General features: G+C 36.6%; 1 protein-coding gene across 4 annotated transcripts in view; it reads right to left on the bottom strand.

Moving 5' to 3' along the window:
• Window positions 1-757: 757 nt before the first annotated feature.
• The window catches only part of TMEM67 (transmembrane protein 67), a 72,498-nt gene continuing 51,722 nt past the window's right edge, over window positions 758-21,533 (bottom strand). For 3 of the 4 annotated variants that reach the window (XM_053558546.1, XM_053558545.1, XM_053558547.1), the window contains 7 exons: window positions 19,160-19,240; window positions 11,409-11,525; window positions 5,369-5,485; window positions 5,164-5,268; window positions 4,145-4,247; window positions 2,001-2,143; window positions 758-1,076 (listed from right to left, as the gene is read on the bottom strand). In XM_053558546.1, coding sequence (XP_053414521.1) covers window positions 996-1,076; window positions 2,001-2,143; window positions 4,145-4,247; window positions 5,164-5,268; window positions 5,369-5,485; window positions 11,409-11,525; window positions 19,160-19,240 — 747 coding nt within the window. In that variant the 3' untranslated portion in view covers window positions 758-995. Of the gene's footprint in view, window positions 1,077-2,000; window positions 2,144-4,144; window positions 4,248-5,159; window positions 5,269-5,368; window positions 5,486-11,408; window positions 11,526-19,159; window positions 19,241-21,533 lie in introns of those variants that run through there. The other variant, XM_053558548.1, reaches the window with a different exon arrangement.

Raw genomic sequence — 21,533 nt, 5'->3', positions numbered from 1 at the left:
CAAGTATATGGTATAAAAAGAATTACTAAAGAATATGTTGGGGAAAGAAGTCTTATCATGGAAAATTATTAGCTATGTGGCTCAGAATTTAATTATATTTTAGATCCTAATTTTCTCCATATTAAAAAAAAATACAAGCCTACTGAGTTATGAACCATAAGTTTGCTTTTAATAAAACCTTAACATAATAAATTTATAATTTATTTTTTTATTTAAAATCTTTAAACATAATTGAAGAGCAAAGCTTTGGAGGAATACTCTTAAAATTGTAAGTAATTAAAAATACATAAAAAAACTACACTGGGAAAAATGTCACATATAAAACCTTAACAAACATAAACCCTATTAGAGATATAAACACATTTCATGGGAAAAGTATACTGACCTAATAATATAGGTTTACAGTAAAGAAATGAATAAGTACCATTTTATGAGAGGCATATTATCCAAGTGAATTAATCTACTGCCAAACAGGGTGAACAATTAGAATGAGGCAAACTGTGTCAGGACTAATATAATTTAAAATTTCAAAGTATACTTGAAAATATATTCCAACATTTATTTAAACATAAATATGTAAAACATGAAAATACTGAACTAAAAACTAGTCTTGAACTTGGAATCAAATAATTTGTTAATGTGAGAAAATACAGGCAGATCCCAATTTATGAAATGATCTACAGAGGCAGATTATGGGGACTGTTTTGATGATGATTAAAAAGTGTTATGTTGGAAGCAACATTTGGATTTTTTTTTTCCTCATTGTCAGTGCTAATTTATTACTTGGTAAATTAAATATCATACATAATGAAAAAATAACATTGCCCATCATATCACGTTATACATTTGCAAATTATAAAAATAAATCTTTCTGTAGATTAAAAAAACAGAATAATTTATATTACAAGTTTTTGAAAATATGGCAAACCAACCTGATATTCATGACTTTTTTTTTGCCTTGACTGTACTGAGTCTTTAAGAATCTATTCAATAAATTAAATCAGAAATCTTTGATCCACCAACGTCTTGGATGCCAAATTCTTTTGTCCTACTGTATTACGAATAAATCTAAAAATCTGGAAAATTGAAACAATTCAGAATGAAAAAGAATATATATATATGTTAATTATGTACACAATTAAAATATCTAAATGAGCTAATTCTCTCAACTGTTTATTTTCATATATTACATGTCTGAACTTCATGGTGATACACGAAATCATTTCAAGACTAGTATCATTTTCCATAATGTCAAAACAGTATATGTTTCTATTTAAATTTATTTTTATGACTTAATAATACAAACCTTTCATGTTCACAGGGATACATGTTTAAATATTAAGAAAGGCAACTTTCTTCTAATGCTAGAAGATAGGGAAACATCAAAAGAATCTACTTGTTAGGTACAGAATTTGTTCATAATTTGATCTCTATCAAGGACTAATAAATTACATTTACTGACGCATATATAATTCCTTGACATGGTGAAGAATATTTAAGTGATATTAATAACACCATTTCAAGAACATCAAATGTGCCATTTCTTGAGATCTCCATTTCAGACTCCACACTCATCCATGCAGTTGTTTTTTATCCACATAGGCAGGGGAGGTGTGAGCATTATAAGCTAAAGGAGCTTTTCCAAACTGAGCCCTAAACTAGCCCTCCAGTGCTTGCTTTTTTGTTACAATAACAACTGGTGATGAATGTGAACAGGACTCTAATTACTGTTCCCTTTTAGCATCTAGAAGACTGGCAGTTAAGTGTCCCTACCAGATTCCTCTCATGTTTTCTCAAGCAACTTATGCCTTCCACTAGACCCCAGTATTTCATTGACCATAAAGGACAGAGTAAAGAATGTGGTTGGTTAAAATGTAATATTCAACCATTACAAACTCCTAGTGAAAGTAGAAGTTGTTACTCTTTGCTATGAAAATAAATATCTACTTTTTATGTATTTATTTTAAAAGAAACCTAGAAAAATTAAAAAAAAAATTTACCTCTTGCTGTAGGTATGTAAGAAAGGCTGCTGACACAAAATTTTGGCAAGCCAAATCCACAACACTGAAGAATAGCAGGTCAAAAATAAGAAGAGTGGCTTCATTTCCATAATACAGAACATCACTAAAAGAATAACTTTCATCTATTAAAAAAAAAGAAAATATAAATTAGTCACTTAAAAATAGAACAAATCTGAGATAAACTTTGGTGATAGAATTTGTATATTTAAAAATAGCATATGAGAAACTAGTACTCCCCATAATACTTATAGCTTACACAAAAATAAAAAGTATTAAAATTTCTTAATCTAAAAGAGGTTAGTCAAGGAGCTCCTCAAATCTCACAAAAACAGTTTTCCACTGGGATCAAGGGTTGGTAATCACTAGTAGTATAAGTTTATATTTATAGTTCATGCCTTTCAAAGAACTGTTAATCAGTATCTTTTTTCTCTTTATATAACTAAAGGCTAAATTAATCTCAGAAACACTTTCTAAGATAGAGTAACTTAAATAAAAATTCTTCCAAGTTACAAATCAGATCTGCTTAGCTCTCTTCAATGATATCCATGTTAATTAGCAATAGTTTCCAAATTGTTTTGATCATGTAATCAAATTAATAAAAAGATAGTATTTATATCACTGGTAGTAGACACATTTTATTAATTACTACTCTGTATAAATTTTTTTTTTTTTTTTGAGACAGAGTCTCAACTTTGTCACCTTTGGTAGAGTGCCATAGCATCACAGCTCACAGAAACCTCAAAAGCGATTCTCTTGCCTCAGCCTCCCAAGTAGCTGCTACCATAGGCACCTGCCATGATCCCTGGCTTTTTTTTTTTTTTTTTTTAAGAGATGAGGTCTTACTCTGGCTCAGGCTGGTCTCAAACTCCTGAGTTTAGGCAATCCAACTGCCTTGGCCTCCCAGAGGCTAGGATTACAGGGGTGAGCCACTGGGACTGGCCTCTACTATATACAAGGTTTTAAAAATATAGTTTAACAATGATGAAATAGCAAATAGAACAAACAGAAATTTTATTATTTTCTTCTCATGCCTCCATGGGATCAACTTGCATACATCTTGTGGGGGAAAAACATTTTTTTAAATTATTTTTTGGAAGCAACTAGTCTATAGAATAGTGAAATTCCTTAGGGCATAAGACAAGGCCCTCGCATTTTGTCTCTGCCCTCTTTATCTTTTCAAGCACTCTCTCATTGTGTCCCACTTCATACTAGGCTTCAATCATGAAATTCAGAAATGCAAAGTACACTTTCTGTATTGTTTTTGAGTCTACTCATCCATCCCCTTCTACATGGATGTCTTTGTCTCTCTCTTCCCCTGACCCTCCTGTTTGTGAAGTAGCTACTTTTTCAAAGATGCAGTTCAAGCTTCTCCACATTGCCTCTTCCAGCTTCACCATGTGTCTGAATGGATTTTCTGTACTCCTTTCTGTCCTCAGCATAACCTGGAACCCTGACTTCTAACCCAGTACCACTCTACTTACTCAGTCACATGTTTATCTTTCACAGTCTATTAAATAAGATGCCTGAGCAAGGGATCACTGGTCTGTGCACTCCAGGACTGGCACAACATTGGGCACACAAATGAATGAATGCCATTGAGGCCAGGAAAGTGTTTATACCATTTCTATTCTTACCAACTCATACAACAGGTTATCAGTCATATTACCAGTGATATAAATACTATCTTTTTATTAATGAGAAATCACTCTTCTTGTTACAAATACAGATGTGCAATTTTGAGGGATGTGAATAAAATAAAAAGTTAGATGTTAAAAATTAACTGCAATGTTATTCTTAAGTGTTTCATATTTTGCCACTGAGTGAACATGCCAATAAAGTCTGAATTGTAGTATTTCTTTTACTTTTCTTCTATGTGTACTGCTGATTCTGAAATTTGGCTTTATTACTTTCCTGCAGAATCTTTTTCATATGTCATACATATGCCACATGACATAATAAATTGGAACAAAGAAAACTATAATTGCATGAGATTAACCACACTTATTATCTTTCCTTTGTTTTTATATAAAATTATTAAATCAAAGAAAAAATTATTGACACTATTATTTTTTTTCCAAACTTGGAAACTGTAATCAAGTTTTGCAAAGGCATTTGAAATATACCATTGTAAAAGATGCTTTTTTCCATTGGTTCCATGAATTCCATTCCGAGAATTCTTTCAAGAAGCAACTTATCTTTTATAAAGTAATCCAGTTCCTTATGAACCTAACGTAAAAAGACAAAATCATTTCACAGAAATAGCAGTGAAACAAATGTTGTCCAGTTAATGTAAAGTGGGCAGGAAGGAAAATAAAAAATGGAGTGTAGAAAAAGAAAATTTGGCGACAAATTAAAAACCACAAAGAAAATCTGTTCTGCAAAAAGACTGAATTTACTACACTGGGATTTATTACAAAATTCTCAATAGGAATTTTACATTTTAAGTGACCTTAATAGTATTTTGGGCTATAAATATTGAAAATCACTTTATTTATTTTTTTTGAGACAGAGCCTCAAGCTGTCAACCTGGGTAGAGCGCCGTGGCATCACAGCTCACAGCAACCTCCAACTCCTGGGCTCAAGTGATTCTCCTGCCTCCACCTCCCAAGTAGCTGGGACTATAGGCACTCGCCATATCACCTGGCTATTTTTTGATTGCAGCCATCATTGTTGTTTGGCGGGCCTGGGCTGGATTTGAACCCACCAGCTCAGGTGTATGTGGCTGGTGCCTTAGCCGCTTGAGCCACAGGCGCCAAGCCTGAAAATCACTTTTAACAAGCTTGTTAGGGGACAATCATAGCATAACCTAAGGATTTCAGCAATGAATAACATAGTACTATTTTGGTAACTGGCTGAGAAAATTCTAATGCAGAGATCATTTAAGGGAACCATTATTATGTTAACACACATGTAAAATCTCACTTTACTGTTATATAACCTAACTATCCTTACGTCATAGTTTATTAATGGCAAAAAATATCCTTTTAAAACATTTCATTCCTAAGTATTAAATTTGACAGGCAAAAAAAGGGGAGGAGGTCAAAGTCTACTGACTTGGTTGACTTAAATAAATTGACATTTCTACTTAACATTTTCAAAATTGCATTTGATTTTAGCTTAAATACAAATGTTGACTACATACATGATCGATGAAAGAGCCAAGAAATTTATTCATGGTATTATATGCTTTTATACTGTTCTCAAAAGTACTTGCTGATGAAGTCAATAGTCTAGCAGGGCCATTTTTCTAATGTAAAAAAGAAAAAAATGCAACATGTCTTATATTCTTGGTATTTAAAAAACATTAAATATTGGCAAAATATATAAAAACTGTATTTTATACAAACCCTCATTAGTGTTTCATGAATTCTGTCATATTGTTGTCTCATCTGGCTAGAAATTGCAATCTGAAAAGTCTGACCATCTGTGTTGGGTACCAAACCTCTCTGGCTACACAAATTTTCCTGAAAAATTAAACAATTAAAAAAATCAAAATCATAAAAATTTCCTATCTCAAAAAGAAAATACGGCATTTTTCTTTTAGTTGGTATCACATATTACAAGATTCAGAAGCTAAGTATAATTTAATGAAATTATATTTTGAAACAAAGAAATTCTAACATCATCCAATGTTCTCATTCCCGTCCAGATTTTACTAATTTCTTCTTTATTTTTATTTGCACACCCCCTGCAGGTCTTTATATATATATATATATATATGTATATATAATATATATAGCTTTTTTTCATTGTATACTAATTTTCTTAGCTTTCTTTATTATCAACTTTATTACTCTCTAATATATATCAAAAGGTCTTGTCTTAGAATTAACTAGTTTTATAATTATAATCTTTTTTGTTTTCTAAACATTTTGAAATGCTTTAACTAATTCTAATAAAAAGGTAGTGAAACAGCCCGAGCAGTTAATGTTATGGACCAAATATCCACTTCAGGTCTCCCTGATAAGACTTGAATTCTGACAACTACAAATATGTAAAATTTTTGGATTTGATTGATACTTCAAGGTTCAAGTCAGGTTGTCTTTGCCTTCATGAAGCCTGTTCACATACTCTAGAGCTTAATATTCACCTTCTTTGTCTATACCTAACCTGCAAACCCAGTGTGACACTCACCTTTCTATAGATTTAAAGAAAGAATACATATAGTGAATTTCTTTATTTAAAAAATTACTTTTTTGGCTTGGCGCCCGTAGCACAGTGGTTATGGCGCCAGCCACGTACACCAAGGCTGGTGGGTTCGAACCCGGCCTAGGCTGCTAAACAACAACAACTACAACATCAAAAAAAAAAAAAATAGTCGGACATTATGGTGGGCACCTGTAGTCCTAGCTACTGGGAGGCTGAGGCAAGAGAATTAATTAAGCCCAGGAGTTTGAGGTTGCCGTGAGCTGTGACGCCACAGCACTCTACCGAGAGTGACATAGTGAGACTCTGTCTCAAAAAAAAAAAAAAAAAAATTACTTTTTGCCAGGCACAGTGGCTTATGCCTATAAACCCAGCACTCTGGAAAGCTGAGGTGGGAGGATTGCTTGAGCTCAGGAGTTTAAGACCGCCTGAGCAAGAGCAAGACCCCATCTTTAGTAAAAAAATAGAAAAAGTATTCGGGCATTCTGGTGGGGACCTGCAGTCTCAGCTACTGGAGAGGCTAAGATATCACTTTAACACAGGAATTTAAGTTGCTATGAGCTGGGCTAACACCACAGCACTCTAACCTAGGCAAAAGACTGAGGTTCTATCTCAAAAATACATACATACATACAATTTGGCCCTGCACAGTGGCTCATGCCTGTAAACCTAGCACTCTGGGAAGCTGAGGCGGGCAACTTCTTAACATCAGTTCAAGAGCAGCCTGAGCAAGAGCAAGACCCTGTCTCTACTAAAAATAGAAAAACTAGCTGGGCACTGGATCAGGTGCCTATAGTCCTAGCTACTTGGGAGGCTGAGGCAAGAGGATCTCTTTCTTGGGCCCAAGAGTTTGAAGATGTTGTGAGCTATGATGCCATGCCATTCTACCAAGGGCAACAGAATGAGGCTCTGTCTCAAAAATAAATAATTACTTTTTTCTTGATTAAAAAAGTACATGTAGCTGGGTGTGGTGGCTCGTGCCTGTAATCCTAGAACTTCGGGAGGCTGAGGCAGGAGGACTGCTTGAGGTCAGAAGTTTAAGATCAGCCTAAGCAAGAGCAAGACCTGTCTCTACAAAAAATAGAAAAAAATTAGCTGGGTGTGCTGGTGTGCTCCTGTAGTCCCAGCTACTTGTAAGCCTGAGGGTGGAGGATCACTTGAGGCTAGGAGTCTGAAGATGCTGTGAGTGATGATGACACCAGTGTACTCTAGACAGGAGAACACAGATTCTGTCTCAAAAAATAAAAAAATTTTAAAAAGTACATGCCATTTCAGGCTTGGCATCCTTACCTTAGTGAGTAGGGCACCAGCCACATACACCAAGGCTGGCGGGTTCGAGCCTGGCCTGGGGCCTGCTAAACAACAATGACAACTGCAACCAAAAAATAGCTGGGTGTTGTGGTGGGTGCCTGTAGCCCCAGCTACTTGGGAGGCAGAGGCAAGAGAATCACTTAAGTCCAATCTCTTTGAGGTTGCTGTGAGCTGTGATTCTACAGCGCTCTACTGAGGGCAACACAGTGAGACTCTGTCTCCAAAAAAAAAAAAAGTATAAAAAGAACAGATTGTTGAATGGCACCTATAGCTCAAGTGGCTAAGGCACCAGCCACATACACCAGAGCTGCTGGGTTCGAATCTGACCCAGGCCTGCCAAACAATGACAACGACAACCAAAAAAGTCGGGGGTTGTGGCAGGTGCTTGTAGTCCCAGCTACTTGGGAAGCTGAGGCAAGAGAAAATTGCTTAAGCCCAGGAGTTTGAGGTTGCTATGAGCTGTGATGCCACGGCACTCTACCCAGGGCAATAGCTTGAGGCTCTGTCTCAAAAAAAAAAGAAAACAAACAAAAAAATAAAACCCCAGGATGTTATGAAAAAAAAAAAAAAAGTACATGCCATTGCAGAGAATTTATAAAATACGGTGAAGTACAGCAAAGAAAAAATTTATCTATAATCTCAACACCCAGAGATGCGGATATTTTTAGGAATTTCATTTCCAGTCCTTTCTCCAGGGCATATATTAACACGCATGGCTAGCATAAAATTGGGAACACACTGATTTCTTTTCACTTAACGTTATATTCTGGGCATTTTCTTGTGCCATTAAATAGTTTATTTTTAAATTTTATTTATTTTTATTTTATTTATTCTTTTTGAGACAGAGTATCCTTCTGGTGCCCTGGGTACAGTGTTATGGTGTCACAGAATCCAAGCTCAACTGCCTGGATTCAAGTGATCCTCTTGTGTCAGCCTCCCAAGTAGTTGAGACTATACGAGCCTGACACAAAGCCCAGCTAGTTTTCCCATTTTTAGCAGAGACTCTTGATCAGGCTGGTCTCAAACTCCTGAGCTCAGGTGATCCACCCGCCTCAGCTTCCCAGAGTGCTAGGAGTATAGGTGTGAGCCACCATGACCAGCCTCATTGGTCTGTAAAACATGATTTTATATATACTTAAGGTTTCACTGGCAAATGTAAACCAATTTATTTAATAGTCTCCAATTTTTACATATTTTCTCTTATAGAAAACACCTGTGGGCTCAGCACCTGTAGCTTAGCAGCTAGGGGGCCAGCCACATACACTGGAGCTGGCAGGTTCGAACCCAGCCTGGGCCTGCCAAACAACATAGACAATTATAACCAAAAGTCAGGCGTTGTGGCAGGCACCTGTAGTCCCAGCTACTCGGGAGGCTGAGGCAAGAGAATCTCTTAAGCCCAAGAATTGGAGGTTGCTGTGAGCTGTGATGCCACAGCACTCTACCGAGGGCAACGGAATGAGATTCTGTCTCCAAAAAAAAAACCTATGATGAAGATCCTGAATTTAATTAATTTTTTAATTAAAAAAATTTTAATTTTAATTTTAATTTTTTCTAATTTTTCCTATGTAAAATTCATAAAATCAATGAATCAAAGATTATCAACTCTTAGAAATCTCTTGTGGCCAGGCACAGTAGCTCACTCATGTAATCCCAGCATTTTGAGAGGCTGGCTGGGGGCAAGTGTTGCTTGAGCTCTGGAGTTCAAGACCAGCCTGGCAACACAGTGACATCCTGTCTCTACAAAAAAATTTAAAAATTAGCAGGGCATGGTGGTGTGTGCCTATAGACCCAGCTACTTGGAAGACTGAGAAGGGAGGATCACTTGAGCCCCCCAGGAGTTTAAGGCTACAGTGAGTTTAGACTGTGCCACTTGACTCACCTTGAGTGACAGAGCAAGACTCTGTCTCAAAATAAAAACAAAAACTGTTGGTATTATTGCCCAAATGCTTCCCAGAGGTTTGGAAAAATTTACCCTACCACCAGTAGTTTAAAAGTTGCCCATTTCACTACATCGTTGACGCTATTAAGTATTAGCTTTTCTCTTAAAAATTGACTAATTTGAAGAAGTACAAATATTATTTTTATATGATTATGACTTAAAGTATTTTTAGATGTTTACTATCTCTTCTGCTTCATCATTTAATTTTTAAAATCTATTGGTCATTTGTCCACTGCGCTTTTAACTAAGTATTTTCTTATTGGCTTGTTTGACTTGAATATTGTCACAATATCTCTTTCATATTTGTTACGAACATTTTCCCCTAATTTGCTCTTTTAATTATGATTGTTTGATATATAAATGTACTACATAAAAGTAAAATCAATTAATATTATCTTTTTGATACTTTCTATTCCTTATGTTTAGAATTTCATCCCCTAATATGAAATATTCTTTTTTAGGTTCTCTTATGATTTCATTTCTTATTTAATTTTTTGATCACAGGGTAATTACAAATTTCTAATAGTTAACCAAGTGATACAGTTAAAAGTATTAAATTACTTCTTCTCTGAGATGCCACTGTCATGTATCTAATTTTTTCAAGTCATAAATATGGCTCTTTAACCATTAAATCCTCTTAGTTTTTCCTCTTAAGGGTATCTTGTTCTTTTTAAAATTTCATTATGAAAGTTTTCAAATATACACAGTAGAGAACAATAAACCACTCACCTAGCTTCAATAATTACTAACATTTTACCAATTTTGTTTGATTTATTTCCCAACATTTTTTTCCTTAGAGTATTTTTTTTTTTTTTTTTTTTGTAGAGACAGAGTCTCACTTTATGGCCCTTGGTAGAGTGCCGTGGCCTCACACAGCTCACAGCAACCTCCAACTCCTGGGCTGAAGTGATTCTCTTGCCTCAGCCTCCCGAGTAGCTGGGACTACAGGCGCCCGCCACAACGCCCGGCTATTTTTTTGTTGCAGTTTGGCCGGGGCTGGGTTTGAACCCGCCACCCTCGGTATATGGGGCCGGCGCCTTACTGACCGAGCCACAGGCACCGCCCTCCTTAGAGTATTTTAAAGGAAACCCCAGGCTACGTCATTTCATCTGTGAATACTTTTCTATATGTATCTCTAGTAGGACTTAAAAAAAAAACAAAAACAAAAAACTACCATGCTATTTTTATATCTAACAAAATTAATCATTCCTCAATATAATTTAACATTTAGTTCATTAAACCTCCTAAATTTTTCTCCCCCAATTTTTTCTTATAGCTGGTTTGTCTGAATTAGGATCTAAATTATTTGGTTTACTTCCTAAACCACCAACAATGTAACAGTTCTTCCACCACCACCAACATCCCTTTTTGTTTTTTCATACCACATATTTGTTTAGAGACACTGAGTCATTTGTCCTGCGAGACATCCTACACTCTGGATCTGGCTATTTACTCCCTATAGTGCTACTTAATTTGCTCCTTTATCCTGTGTATTGCCTATAAACTGGTGGTTAGGTTGAAAACTTGATTATATTCAGGTTCAATTTTCTTAGACAAGAGTATTTCATAGGTGATGTTATATAACTCCCACTGTATCATATCATAAAGTGCATAATGTCAGTTTTCCTTTGGCTCAGAAAGATTGAGCCAATGTGTCCAGATTTTGTCAACCTGATCCCTTATTATTAAGTCCCAGTCAACATTCACTTAATTGTTCCATTCGTCAAAACAAATTGTGATTTTCTAACTTAGAATTCCTTCTACTTTCTTTTATAAGGAAGAACTTTCCCTCATGAATTATGACTTGGAAAGACTGTTCATATTGAAACTGCAAGATAAAATTAGATTCCCTTTACTAATATTCATAGAACTAAGCTGATAACAACTTGCAAAAGTGATCAGTGAGGATTTAATATTGCTATAGATTCTAAATTAAGAAAAGAGAATCCATCTCCCAACTTAAAACAAAAAGGTGTAAAATATATCCATACCGCTTCTCTTTTAAGATTCATATTCATTTCTTCCATATTAGTATCGGCATGGCCATGTACTGATCTACCATGAATGTAATATCCAAAACATTTATGGGATAACAGAAACACTGATATCTACAAAAAAAGAAGAAGAAAAAGTAATTAGCAACTCATCTGTGAAACAGTTTAAAGAATTAAATTTTTCTTAAAATTGCTTCCTTCCATTATTTCTCCCAAAATAATGAAGATTGACTTCTTGGAAAACATATGAAGAGGATAATGAGGTAATAAAGAATAAAGTTACTTTTTAAAAGTACATGGAAAGCTTGAAGATATTTTCTAAGAAAAGAAGAAATACGATTGATACATAAGAAATTTTCAGGGGCCCAGTGTTGAATGAACTTTTTGGCAGAGTAAGAAATTCATAACTAAGAAACTAACTACAAAACAAACATAACTAAAAACAAACATAAAACTAAGGGAGTTAAGTATTAACTTGTAGCTCATTATAATTATGTATGGAATTAACCACTGGTGGAAAATTAGACTAAAAATCCAATCACACCGAATGCTTTTTAAAGCCTCTCTTAATGTACTCATGACCTGAAGTGAGAGCAAGATGGCGGCTGAGTAACAGCTTCCCTACAACTGGGCACCGTGAGTCCGGGGAGATAAGACTCCAGGCATCTCTGGCTGGTGGGATCTGCCTATAATCATACCTTTGAGGATACAGGGAGTCAGTGAGAGACTTCTGGAACCCCAGAGGAAGACAAAAACAGTGGAAAACTGGCAAGTGGTTGCATGTGTTTGATCAGTCTAATCCCACAGGGAGCTGTTAAGTACAGCAGCAGCGAGACTGCAAACCGGAAAGGCCTTACCGGTGAACTGTTTTGGTGTTTTTGGACTTGGCACTCAGTTGAACTGCCTTGGGGAGAGCTTGAGCAGGAGTGCGGAGAACTTTGGGTGTTGTCTAGGGCCCGAGACTGAGCCACTGAGCTGGACAGAGCTAATAGTGTTCGGCTCTGGGCTGCAGGGAACCATTGTGAGACAACTGCCCTGGCAAGCTCTGCCCTCAGGGTAGCAGAGCTAGGATGAGGCGGGAGCCATTAACCTAGTGACTAAGCAGCTTAAAGGAGGGGACTGAGCTGCCTTATAGCCTTAACCCTCAGGAGCAGAGTGAGGCACACTGGGTAAGTGGATAGCCACTTCAGCAGTGATCCCAGAGAAAAGCAATTTCCTGAAAAAGCTTCTACTTAGCCACGTTTAGAAGTTTAAAGTGCCTTTTAAGAGGGCTGAAGAGAGATTTAGGGTCTCCACCCTGTGGGGTTTGAGAAATAGCGGAGGCCTCCAGTTGCATCAGCATTGTGATTAACATCTCATACCCCAGAAGACCACTTGTTGCCCAGACAATATTCAACAAGATATATATACTGCTTTGTTTTTGTTTGTTTTTTTGTTGTTGTTAGTTTGTTTGTTTTTTGTGTATTTTGTCGTCGTCGTTTGTTTTTTTATTTTCAACCTTTTCCGGACAGATTATTTCTTTTCTTTCTTTTCTTTCTCCATTTTTCTAGTTTCAATACAATTTCACATTGCTCCCTTTTTCAATAATTAGAAAACTTCATTTTTGCTAGTGTTTCTACCCCTATTATTTGGTTTTTCACCGAATTTTATCCCATAAAGTTTTCTGTTTGCTTGTTTTGGTTTCATTTATAGCATTTTTGTCTTTCCTCTCTACTTGGTGGAGGTGGGGTACTGTGTCCGATCAGGTTAGCAAAGATCTGCTGACCTCAAGGGAACCACCCAACTGGACACCCCCAGAGGTTGGGGTTTTTTAAAGATTGTATCAAAGTACCCTACTGTACACCTATATTGCTCTGTCTCTCTCACACTGTGCCTCTCTTCTTTTTGTCCATATTCCCTTTTACCCACCCCCTTTCCTTTTTCTATTTTCTTTTTGTTCTTTCTTTCTTTTTCTTTCTTTTATTCCTTCTTGCTCTTCAACCTTCTCATGCTTCTGGTCCTGTACCAAAAGGACTCATTGAAACCTTACTCCACAGGCACGGGAACTTAAAGAGGAAGAGGAAGTGAAAGTAAAATTAGGACAAGAAACCAGATAAAAGAAATCACTCATGAGGAAGAATCAGCAGAAAACTCCTGGCAACATGAAGAACCAGTCCAGAGCAACCCCTCCAAGGGACCATGAGGTAGCTACTGCAGAGGATTCCACCTATAAAGAAATGTTAGGAATGACAGAAAGGGAATTGAGAATACACATGTTGAAAACAATGAAGAAAATGGCTAATAAAGTGGTAAATAACCAAAAGGAAATCCAAAAACAGAATCAAATAAGAGATGAATGATATGAAGAATATAGAAAGGATATAGCGGAACTGAAGGAAATGAAGCAGTCAATAAGGGAAATTTAAGATGCAATGGAAAGTATCAGCAACAGGTTAGACCATGCAGAAGAAAGAATTTTGGATGTAGAGGACAAAGTTCTTGAGATAACTCAGATAGTTAAAGAGGCAGAAAAGAAGAGAGAGAAAGCAGAACGTTCACTGTCAGAATTATGGGACTTTATGAAGCGTTCCAACATACGAGTTATAGGAATCCCAGAAGGGGAAGAAGAATGCCCCAGAGGAATGGAAGCCATACAAGAGAATATTATAAATGAAAATTTCCCAAATATCACCAAAGATTCTGACACACTGCTTTCAGAGGGATATCGGACCCCAGGTCGCCTCAACTCTAACCGAGCTTCTCCCAGACACATTGTGATGAACCCGTTCAAAGTCAAGACCAAAGAAAAGATTCTGCAAGCTGCCAGGAATAAACACCAGTTGACCTACAGGGGCAAATCCATCAGAGTGACCGCAGACTTCTCTAATGAAACTTTCCAAGCAAGACAACAGTGGTCATCTACCTTTAATCTACTTAAACAGAACCATTTCCAGCCCAGAATTCTATACCCTGCTAAGCTAAGCTTTAAAAGTGACGGAGAAATCAAATCATTTACAGATATACAAACATTGAGGAAATTCGCCACAATAAAACCAGCTCTACAGGAAATACTTCAACCTGTTCTACACGTTGACCACCACAATGGATCAGCAGCAAAGTAAGAACTCAGAAATTAAAAGACAGAACCTAACTTCCACACCAATGCAAAAGATAAACATAAGCAATGGACTCTCACAAAATAAGATGAATAGAATACTACCACACTTATCAATTATCTCAATAAATGTTAATGGCTTGAATTCCCCACTGAAGAGACATAGATTGATTGACAGGATTAAAAAACATAAGCCATCCATTTGCTATCTGCAAGAAACACACCTGGCTTCAAAAGACAAATTAAAACTCCGAGTCAAGGGTTGAAGACAATTTTTCAGGCAAATGGAGTTCAGAAGAAAAGAGGCGTTGCAATCTTATTTTCAGATACATGTGGATTTAAAGCAACTAAAGTCAAAAAAGAAAAAGATGGTCATTTTATATTGGTCAAGGGAAAAATACAACAAGAAAACGTTTCAATTCTAAATATTTATGCACCCAATTTAAATGCTCCCAGATTCTTAACACAGACCCTACTCAGTCTGAGCAATATGATATCCGATAATACCATCATAACAGGGGACTTTAACACTCCTCTTACAGAGCTGGACAGATCCTCTAAACAGAAATAAAACAAAGATATAAGAGATTTAAATGAGACCCTAGAACAACTGTGCTTGATAAGACGCATATAGAACACTCCACCCCAAAGATAAAGAATATACATTCTTCTCATCACCCCATGGAACATTCTCCAAAATTGATCATATCCTGGGACACAAAACAAATATCAAGAGAATCAAAAGAATTGAAAATTTACCTTGTATCTTCTCAGACCATAAGGTACTAAAGGTGGAACTCAACTCTAACAAATATGTTTAACCCCACACAAAGGCATGGAAATTAAACAACCTTCTGTTGAATGACAGATGGGTGCAGGAAGAAATATAACAGGAAATCATTAACTTCCTTGGGCATAACAACAATGAAGACACAAGCTACCAAAACCTGTGGGATACTGCAAAATCAGTTTTGAGAGGAAAATTTATTGCTTTAGATGCCTACATTTGAAAAACAGAAAGAGAACGCATCAACAAACTCACAAGCCACCTTATGGAATTGGAAAAAGAAGAACAATCTAAGCCTAAACCCAGTAGAAGAAAAGAAATATCCAAAATCAAATCAGAGATCAATAAAATTGAAAACAAAAGAATCATTCAGAAAATTAATAAAACAAGGAGTTGGTTTTTTGAAAAAATAAATAAAATAGATAAACCATTGGCCAGACTAACGAGAATTAGAAAAGTAAAATCTATAGTAACCTCAATCAGAAATGATAAAGGGGGTGGCGGCGCCTGTGGCTCAAAGGGATAGGGCGCCAGTCCCATATGCTGGAGGTGGTGGGTTCAAACCCAGCCTCGGCCAAAAAAAAAACCACCAAAAAAAAAAAAAAAAAAAAAGAAATGATAAAGGGGAAATAACAACTGATCCCACAGAGATACAAGAGATCATCTCTGAATATTACCAGAAACTCTATGCCCAGAAATTTGACAATGTGAAGGAAATGGATCAATGTTTGGAATCACACACTCTCCCTAGACTTAGCCAGGAAGAAATAGAGGTCCTGAACAGACCAATTTCAAGCACTGAGATTAAAGAAACAATAAAGAAGCTTCCAAGAAAAAAATGCCCTGGTCCAGATGGCTTCACACCAGAATTCTATCAAACTTTCAAGGAAGAGCTTATTCCTGTACTGCAGAAATTATTTCAAAAAATTGAAGAGGAAGGAATCTTCCCCAACATGTTCTATGAAGCAAACATCACCCTGATACCAAAACCAGGAAAAGACTCAACCAAAAAGGAGAATTTCAGACCAATCTCACTCATGAATATAGATGCAAAAATTCTCAACAAAATCCTAGCCAATAGATTACAGCTTATCATCAAAAAAGTCATTCATCATGATCAAGTAGGTGTCATCCCAGGGATGCAAGGCTGGTTTAACCTACGTAAGACCATAAACGTTATACACCATATTAACAGAGGCAAAAATAAAGATCATATGATCCTCTGAATAGATGCAGAAAAAGCATTTGATAAAATCCAGCATCCCTTTCTAATTAGAACACTGAAGAGTATAGGCATAGGTGGCACATTTCTAAAACGGATTGAAGCTATCTATGACTAACCCACAGCTAATATTTTACTGAATGGAGTAAAACTGAAAGCTTTTCCTCTTAGAACTGGAACCAGACAAGGTTGTCCTCTGCAACCTTTACTATTCAACATAGTGCTGGAAGTTCTAGTCAATACAATTAAGCAAGACAAGGAAATAAAGGGAATCCAAATGGGAGCAGAGGAGGTCAAACTCTCCCTCTTTGCTGATGACATGATCTTATACTTAGAGAATCCCAAAGACTCAACCACAAGACTCCTAGAAGTCATCAAAAAATACAGTAATGTTTCAGGATATAAAACCAATGTCCACAAGTCAGTAGACTTTGTATACGCCAATAACAGTCAAGAGGAAAAGCTAATTAAGGACACAACTCCCTTCACCATAGTTTCTAAGAAAATGAAATACCTAGGAATATACCTAACGAAGGAGGTGAAGGACCTCTATAAAGAAAATTATGAACTCCTCAGAAAGGAAATAGCAGAGGATATTAACAAATGGAAGAACATACCATGCTCATGGATGGGAAGAATCAACATTGTTACGATGTCTATACTTCCCAAAGAAATCTACCTATTCAATGCCATTCCTATTAAAATACCAACATTGTACTTTCAAGATTTGGAAAAAAATGATTCTGCGTTTTGTATGGAACCAGAAAAAAACCCGTATAGCTAAGGCAGTTCTTAGTAATAAAAATAAAGCTGGGGGCATCACTGTAACAGATTTTAGGTTGTACTACAAAGCCATAGTGGTCAAGACAGCACAGTACTGGCACAAAAATAGAGACATAGACACTTGGAATCGAATAGAAAACCAGGAAATGAAACTAACATCTTACAACCACCTAATCTTCGATAAACCGAACAAGAACATACCTTGGGGGAAAGACTCCCTGTTCAATAAATGGTGTTGGGAGAACTGGATATCCACATGTAAAAGACTGAAACTGGACCCACACCTTTCTCCACTCACAAAAATTGATTCAAGATGGATAAAGGACTTAAATTTAAGGCATGAAACAATAAAAATCCTCAAAGAATGCATAGGAAAAACACTGGAAGATACTGGCCTGGGGTAGTATCTATGTATCTATCTTCATAGTATCTATGAAGAAGACTGCCATGGCAATTGCAACAACAACAAAAATAAACAAATGGGACTTCATTAAACTGAAAAGCTTCTGTACAGCTAAGGAGACAACAACCAAAGCAAAGAGACAACCTACACAATGGGAAAGGATATTTGCATATTTTCAATCAGACAAAAGCTTGATAACTAGGATCTTTAGAGAACTCAAATTAATCCACATGAAAAAAGCCAACAATCCCATATACGAATGGGCAAGAGACATGAATAAAACTTTCTCTAAAGATGACAGACGAATGGCTAACAAACATATGAAAAAATGTTCATCATCCCTATCTATTAGAGAAATGCAAATCAAAACCACCCTTCTATACCATCTAACCCCGGTGAGAATGGCCCACATCACAAATTCTCAAAACTGCAGATGCTGGCATGTGGATGTGGAGAGAAGGGAACATTTTTACACTGCTGGCGGGACTGCAAGCTAGTACAACCCTTTTGGAAGGAAGTATGGAGAAATCTCAAAGCACTCAAGCTACACCTCCCATTTGATCCTGCAATCCCATTATTGGGCATCTACACAGAAGGAAAAAAATCCTTTTATCATAAGGACTAGACTGTTTATTGCAGCTCAATTTACAATCGCCAAAATGTGGAAATAGCCTAAATGCCCACCAACCCAGGAATGGATTAACAAGCTGTGGTATAGGTACACCATGGAATACAATTCAGCCATTAAAAAAATGGAGACTTTACATCCTTCGTATTAACCTGGATGGAACTGAAAGACATTATTCTTAGTAAAGCATCCCAAGAGGGTGGTGCCTGTGGCTCAAGGAGTAGGGCGCCAGCCCCATATACCGGAGGTGGTGGGTTCAAACCCAGCCCTGGCCAAAAAACTGCAAAAAACAAACAAATGAAAAAATCTACAGTAAAGCATCACAAGAATGGAGAAGCATGAATCCTATGTACTCAATTTTGTTATGAGGACAATTAATGACAGTTAAGGTCGTGGTGGGGGTGGGGGAAGGGGAGATCACAGAGAGAAAGAAGGAGGGAGGGGTGGGGAAAGGAAGAACAGAGAGAGGAAAGGAGGGAGGAGGTTGGGGCCTTGGTGTGTGCCACACCTTTTGGGGGCAAGACAAGATTGCAAGAGGGACTTTACCTAACAAATGCAATCAGTGTAACCTGGCTTATTGTACCCTCAATGAATCCCCAACAACAACAAAAAAATGTACTGATGACCTTTAAAAAGTAACAGTTGCCTGTAGTCCCAGCTGCTTGGGAGGCTGAGGCAAGAGAATCGCATAAACCCAGGAGTTAGAGGTTGCTGTGAGCCGTGTGACTCCACGGCACTCTACCCGAGGGCGGTACAGTGAGACTCTGTCTCTACGAGAAAAAAAAAAAAAAAAAAAGTAACAGTTGCAAGATAAAGTCAGAAAGTACTTACATTACTCATAGAGCACAAATCAACAAACTGTCGAATTTTATCTTCTACAAATCTCTCATAAAAGACAGCAAAGAACACGATCTAAAATAGTAAGTGAAATTCATGGTTATTAGCTTTTAGAATTTTTTTTTTTGCATTTTTTTTTTTTTTTTTTTTTGCCGGGGCTGGGTTTGAACCCACCTACTCCTTGAGCCACAGGCGCCACCCTACCTTTTAGGATTTTAATTTTCTTTTATAACCACAGTATAGTATTTTAAGGAAAAAGAATTTCCAACAAGAGCACAATGGCCTCTAATGGTTCTTATGGAAGAAAATCTTATTTGTCATTTCTGATTCTTCTGGCACAGAAAGGAGGATTTCGGAATTGTGGTAAGAGTCACTGAGGGAGTCTATTTTTGATTTTGGAAACTTTCATGTGTCGATAAGACAAGCATAGGGAAGAAAGAAAAAAAATCTCTTACAAATTTAGGATAAACCAACAGATTAGCGGTCAGAAAGTATGTCTGGTTTTGCAATTTTGTTCTCTCCTAAATTTCAGAAGTCATTAGAAAAATTTCTAATTAATTTTTAAAATTAATTTTCTGACCAAACAGCACATTAAAGGCATAAATTTAGTATTCTATTTTGATTATAGACAATGTGTTAAATATTCAAACGGATGGTTTTAAGTGGTTTCTTAGATTTAATAACAATACTAGAAAAGGAAGTTCTATGAATAAAAAAGTTCACATTGTAAACCTTTTTAGATATTTCTGAGACAAAGGTAACAGGGCCTAACTCCTCTGTTTAAAGATGTCCCCACTGTTGCTCAGTCCCAACCTCCACTCCCCTCACCTCCCTTCTCTATCTCATGTCCTTGCTTCTTCATAGCACTTGTCAACATCTGTAACTTGTTTTTGTTATAGCATATCCCATATCCATTAGCTCAGCACAGCACCCAATACATAAGATGTATTCAAATATGTAAATAGATAAATTTACATATTTATTCAATGACTAAATCAATCTACAGCAGCTGATTATTAAAAAAACTTTTCTACTATGTATATATGTGTGTATACATGTGTGTGTGTGTGTATATATATATATCATCTTTAAAGGGCATGAAAAACAGCAACATTCAAAGTTTAAAAGTTTAAAAAAAATTCAAGAATATCTCTTAAAAGCTGAAGAAGCTGGGTTTAGGGAAACAAAAAGAGTAAACAATAAAGCCTTATTAGAGTTAAAATTAGACAAATTTATGAAACTATACCAGTTTGTTAAAGGAACTCTCAAGAATACTTGAGGAATAGACAGTGATATTAGAATATTACCATGGAGAGAAATGCTGATAGTAAAGTGAAAGGCAAAGAATGAGGTTAGATGGTGGTATCCCAGATTGCTAAATGCTGTCTTCGAGGTCCTTTCTCCTTCCTCCTAACAGATCCCTCTTTTGAGCAAGACACACTGTTGCCCAGCTGCAAGAGTTCAGTGCAACGAGGTGTAGGCATGTGTCTGTGTTCTAGGCAAAGAGAGACTGAATGGCACTTCTGAAAAAGCTCTTAAAGAAGAAAGAGTGAGCTCACATCCCCTGACTGCCTCCTGCAACTCCATTATTCATTAGAGACCCTGAGGGGACCTTGGAGATGGAATTCCCATCTGGCAGAACAGAAGGACAGGCTTCTGGGTCCTGACAGCAGCACGGAGCCACCACTCCAGCCCTGTGCTACCAACTTTTGCTCTTCTTTTTTTCATGGGAAAGATAAAGTTCTCTTTTATTTCAGCCATTCCTACTATATTTTTGTTGTTTTTTGTACAGTCAACTAAATATGAAATAGCTTATCCGTCCTTGTACTTATAAACTAAACATGGAGTCTATCCTATAAAGTTGCAGACTCTGAAAGACCTTTCAAAGTCCACTATTGAAAAGAATGGGGACTCTGAAATCAGGCTGCCTGTGTTCAAACTCCATTCTGTCAATTATGAGCTGCATGATTTTAGGCAATTATTTAACCTTCCTGCGCCTCAGTTTCCTCATCTGTAAAATAAGTATACTAGCAGAACATATCTCAGAAGGCTATTGTAAAGATCAAGTAATTAAGATGTACAAAGCAATTTTAGTTGCCCCTTGGTATGCAGGGGACTGGCTCCAGAACCTGTGGGTATACCAATATCTGTACATTCTCAAGTCCTGAAGTCAGCCCTGCAGAACCCAAGGATATGAAAAATCAGTCCTCCATATCTTTAGGTTTTGTGTCCAGGAAATAGTGTACGTAGTATTTTTGATCCATGTTTGGAAAAAAATATGCATATAAGTGGGGATCCTTGCAGTTCAAGCTCAAGTTGTTCAAGGGTCAACTACAATTAATTAGCACACTGCCTGAAGTGTAACACA

Source organism: Nycticebus coucang, chromosome 13 (assembly GCF_027406575.1).
Source record: "Nycticebus coucang isolate mNycCou1 chromosome 13, mNycCou1.pri, whole genome shotgun sequence".
Taxonomy (NCBI): Eukaryota; Metazoa; Chordata; class Mammalia; order Primates; family Lorisidae; genus Nycticebus; species Nycticebus coucang.
The sequence above is the reverse complement of the archived record's forward strand: the minus strand, read 5'-3'. Positions and strand labels throughout refer to the sequence as shown.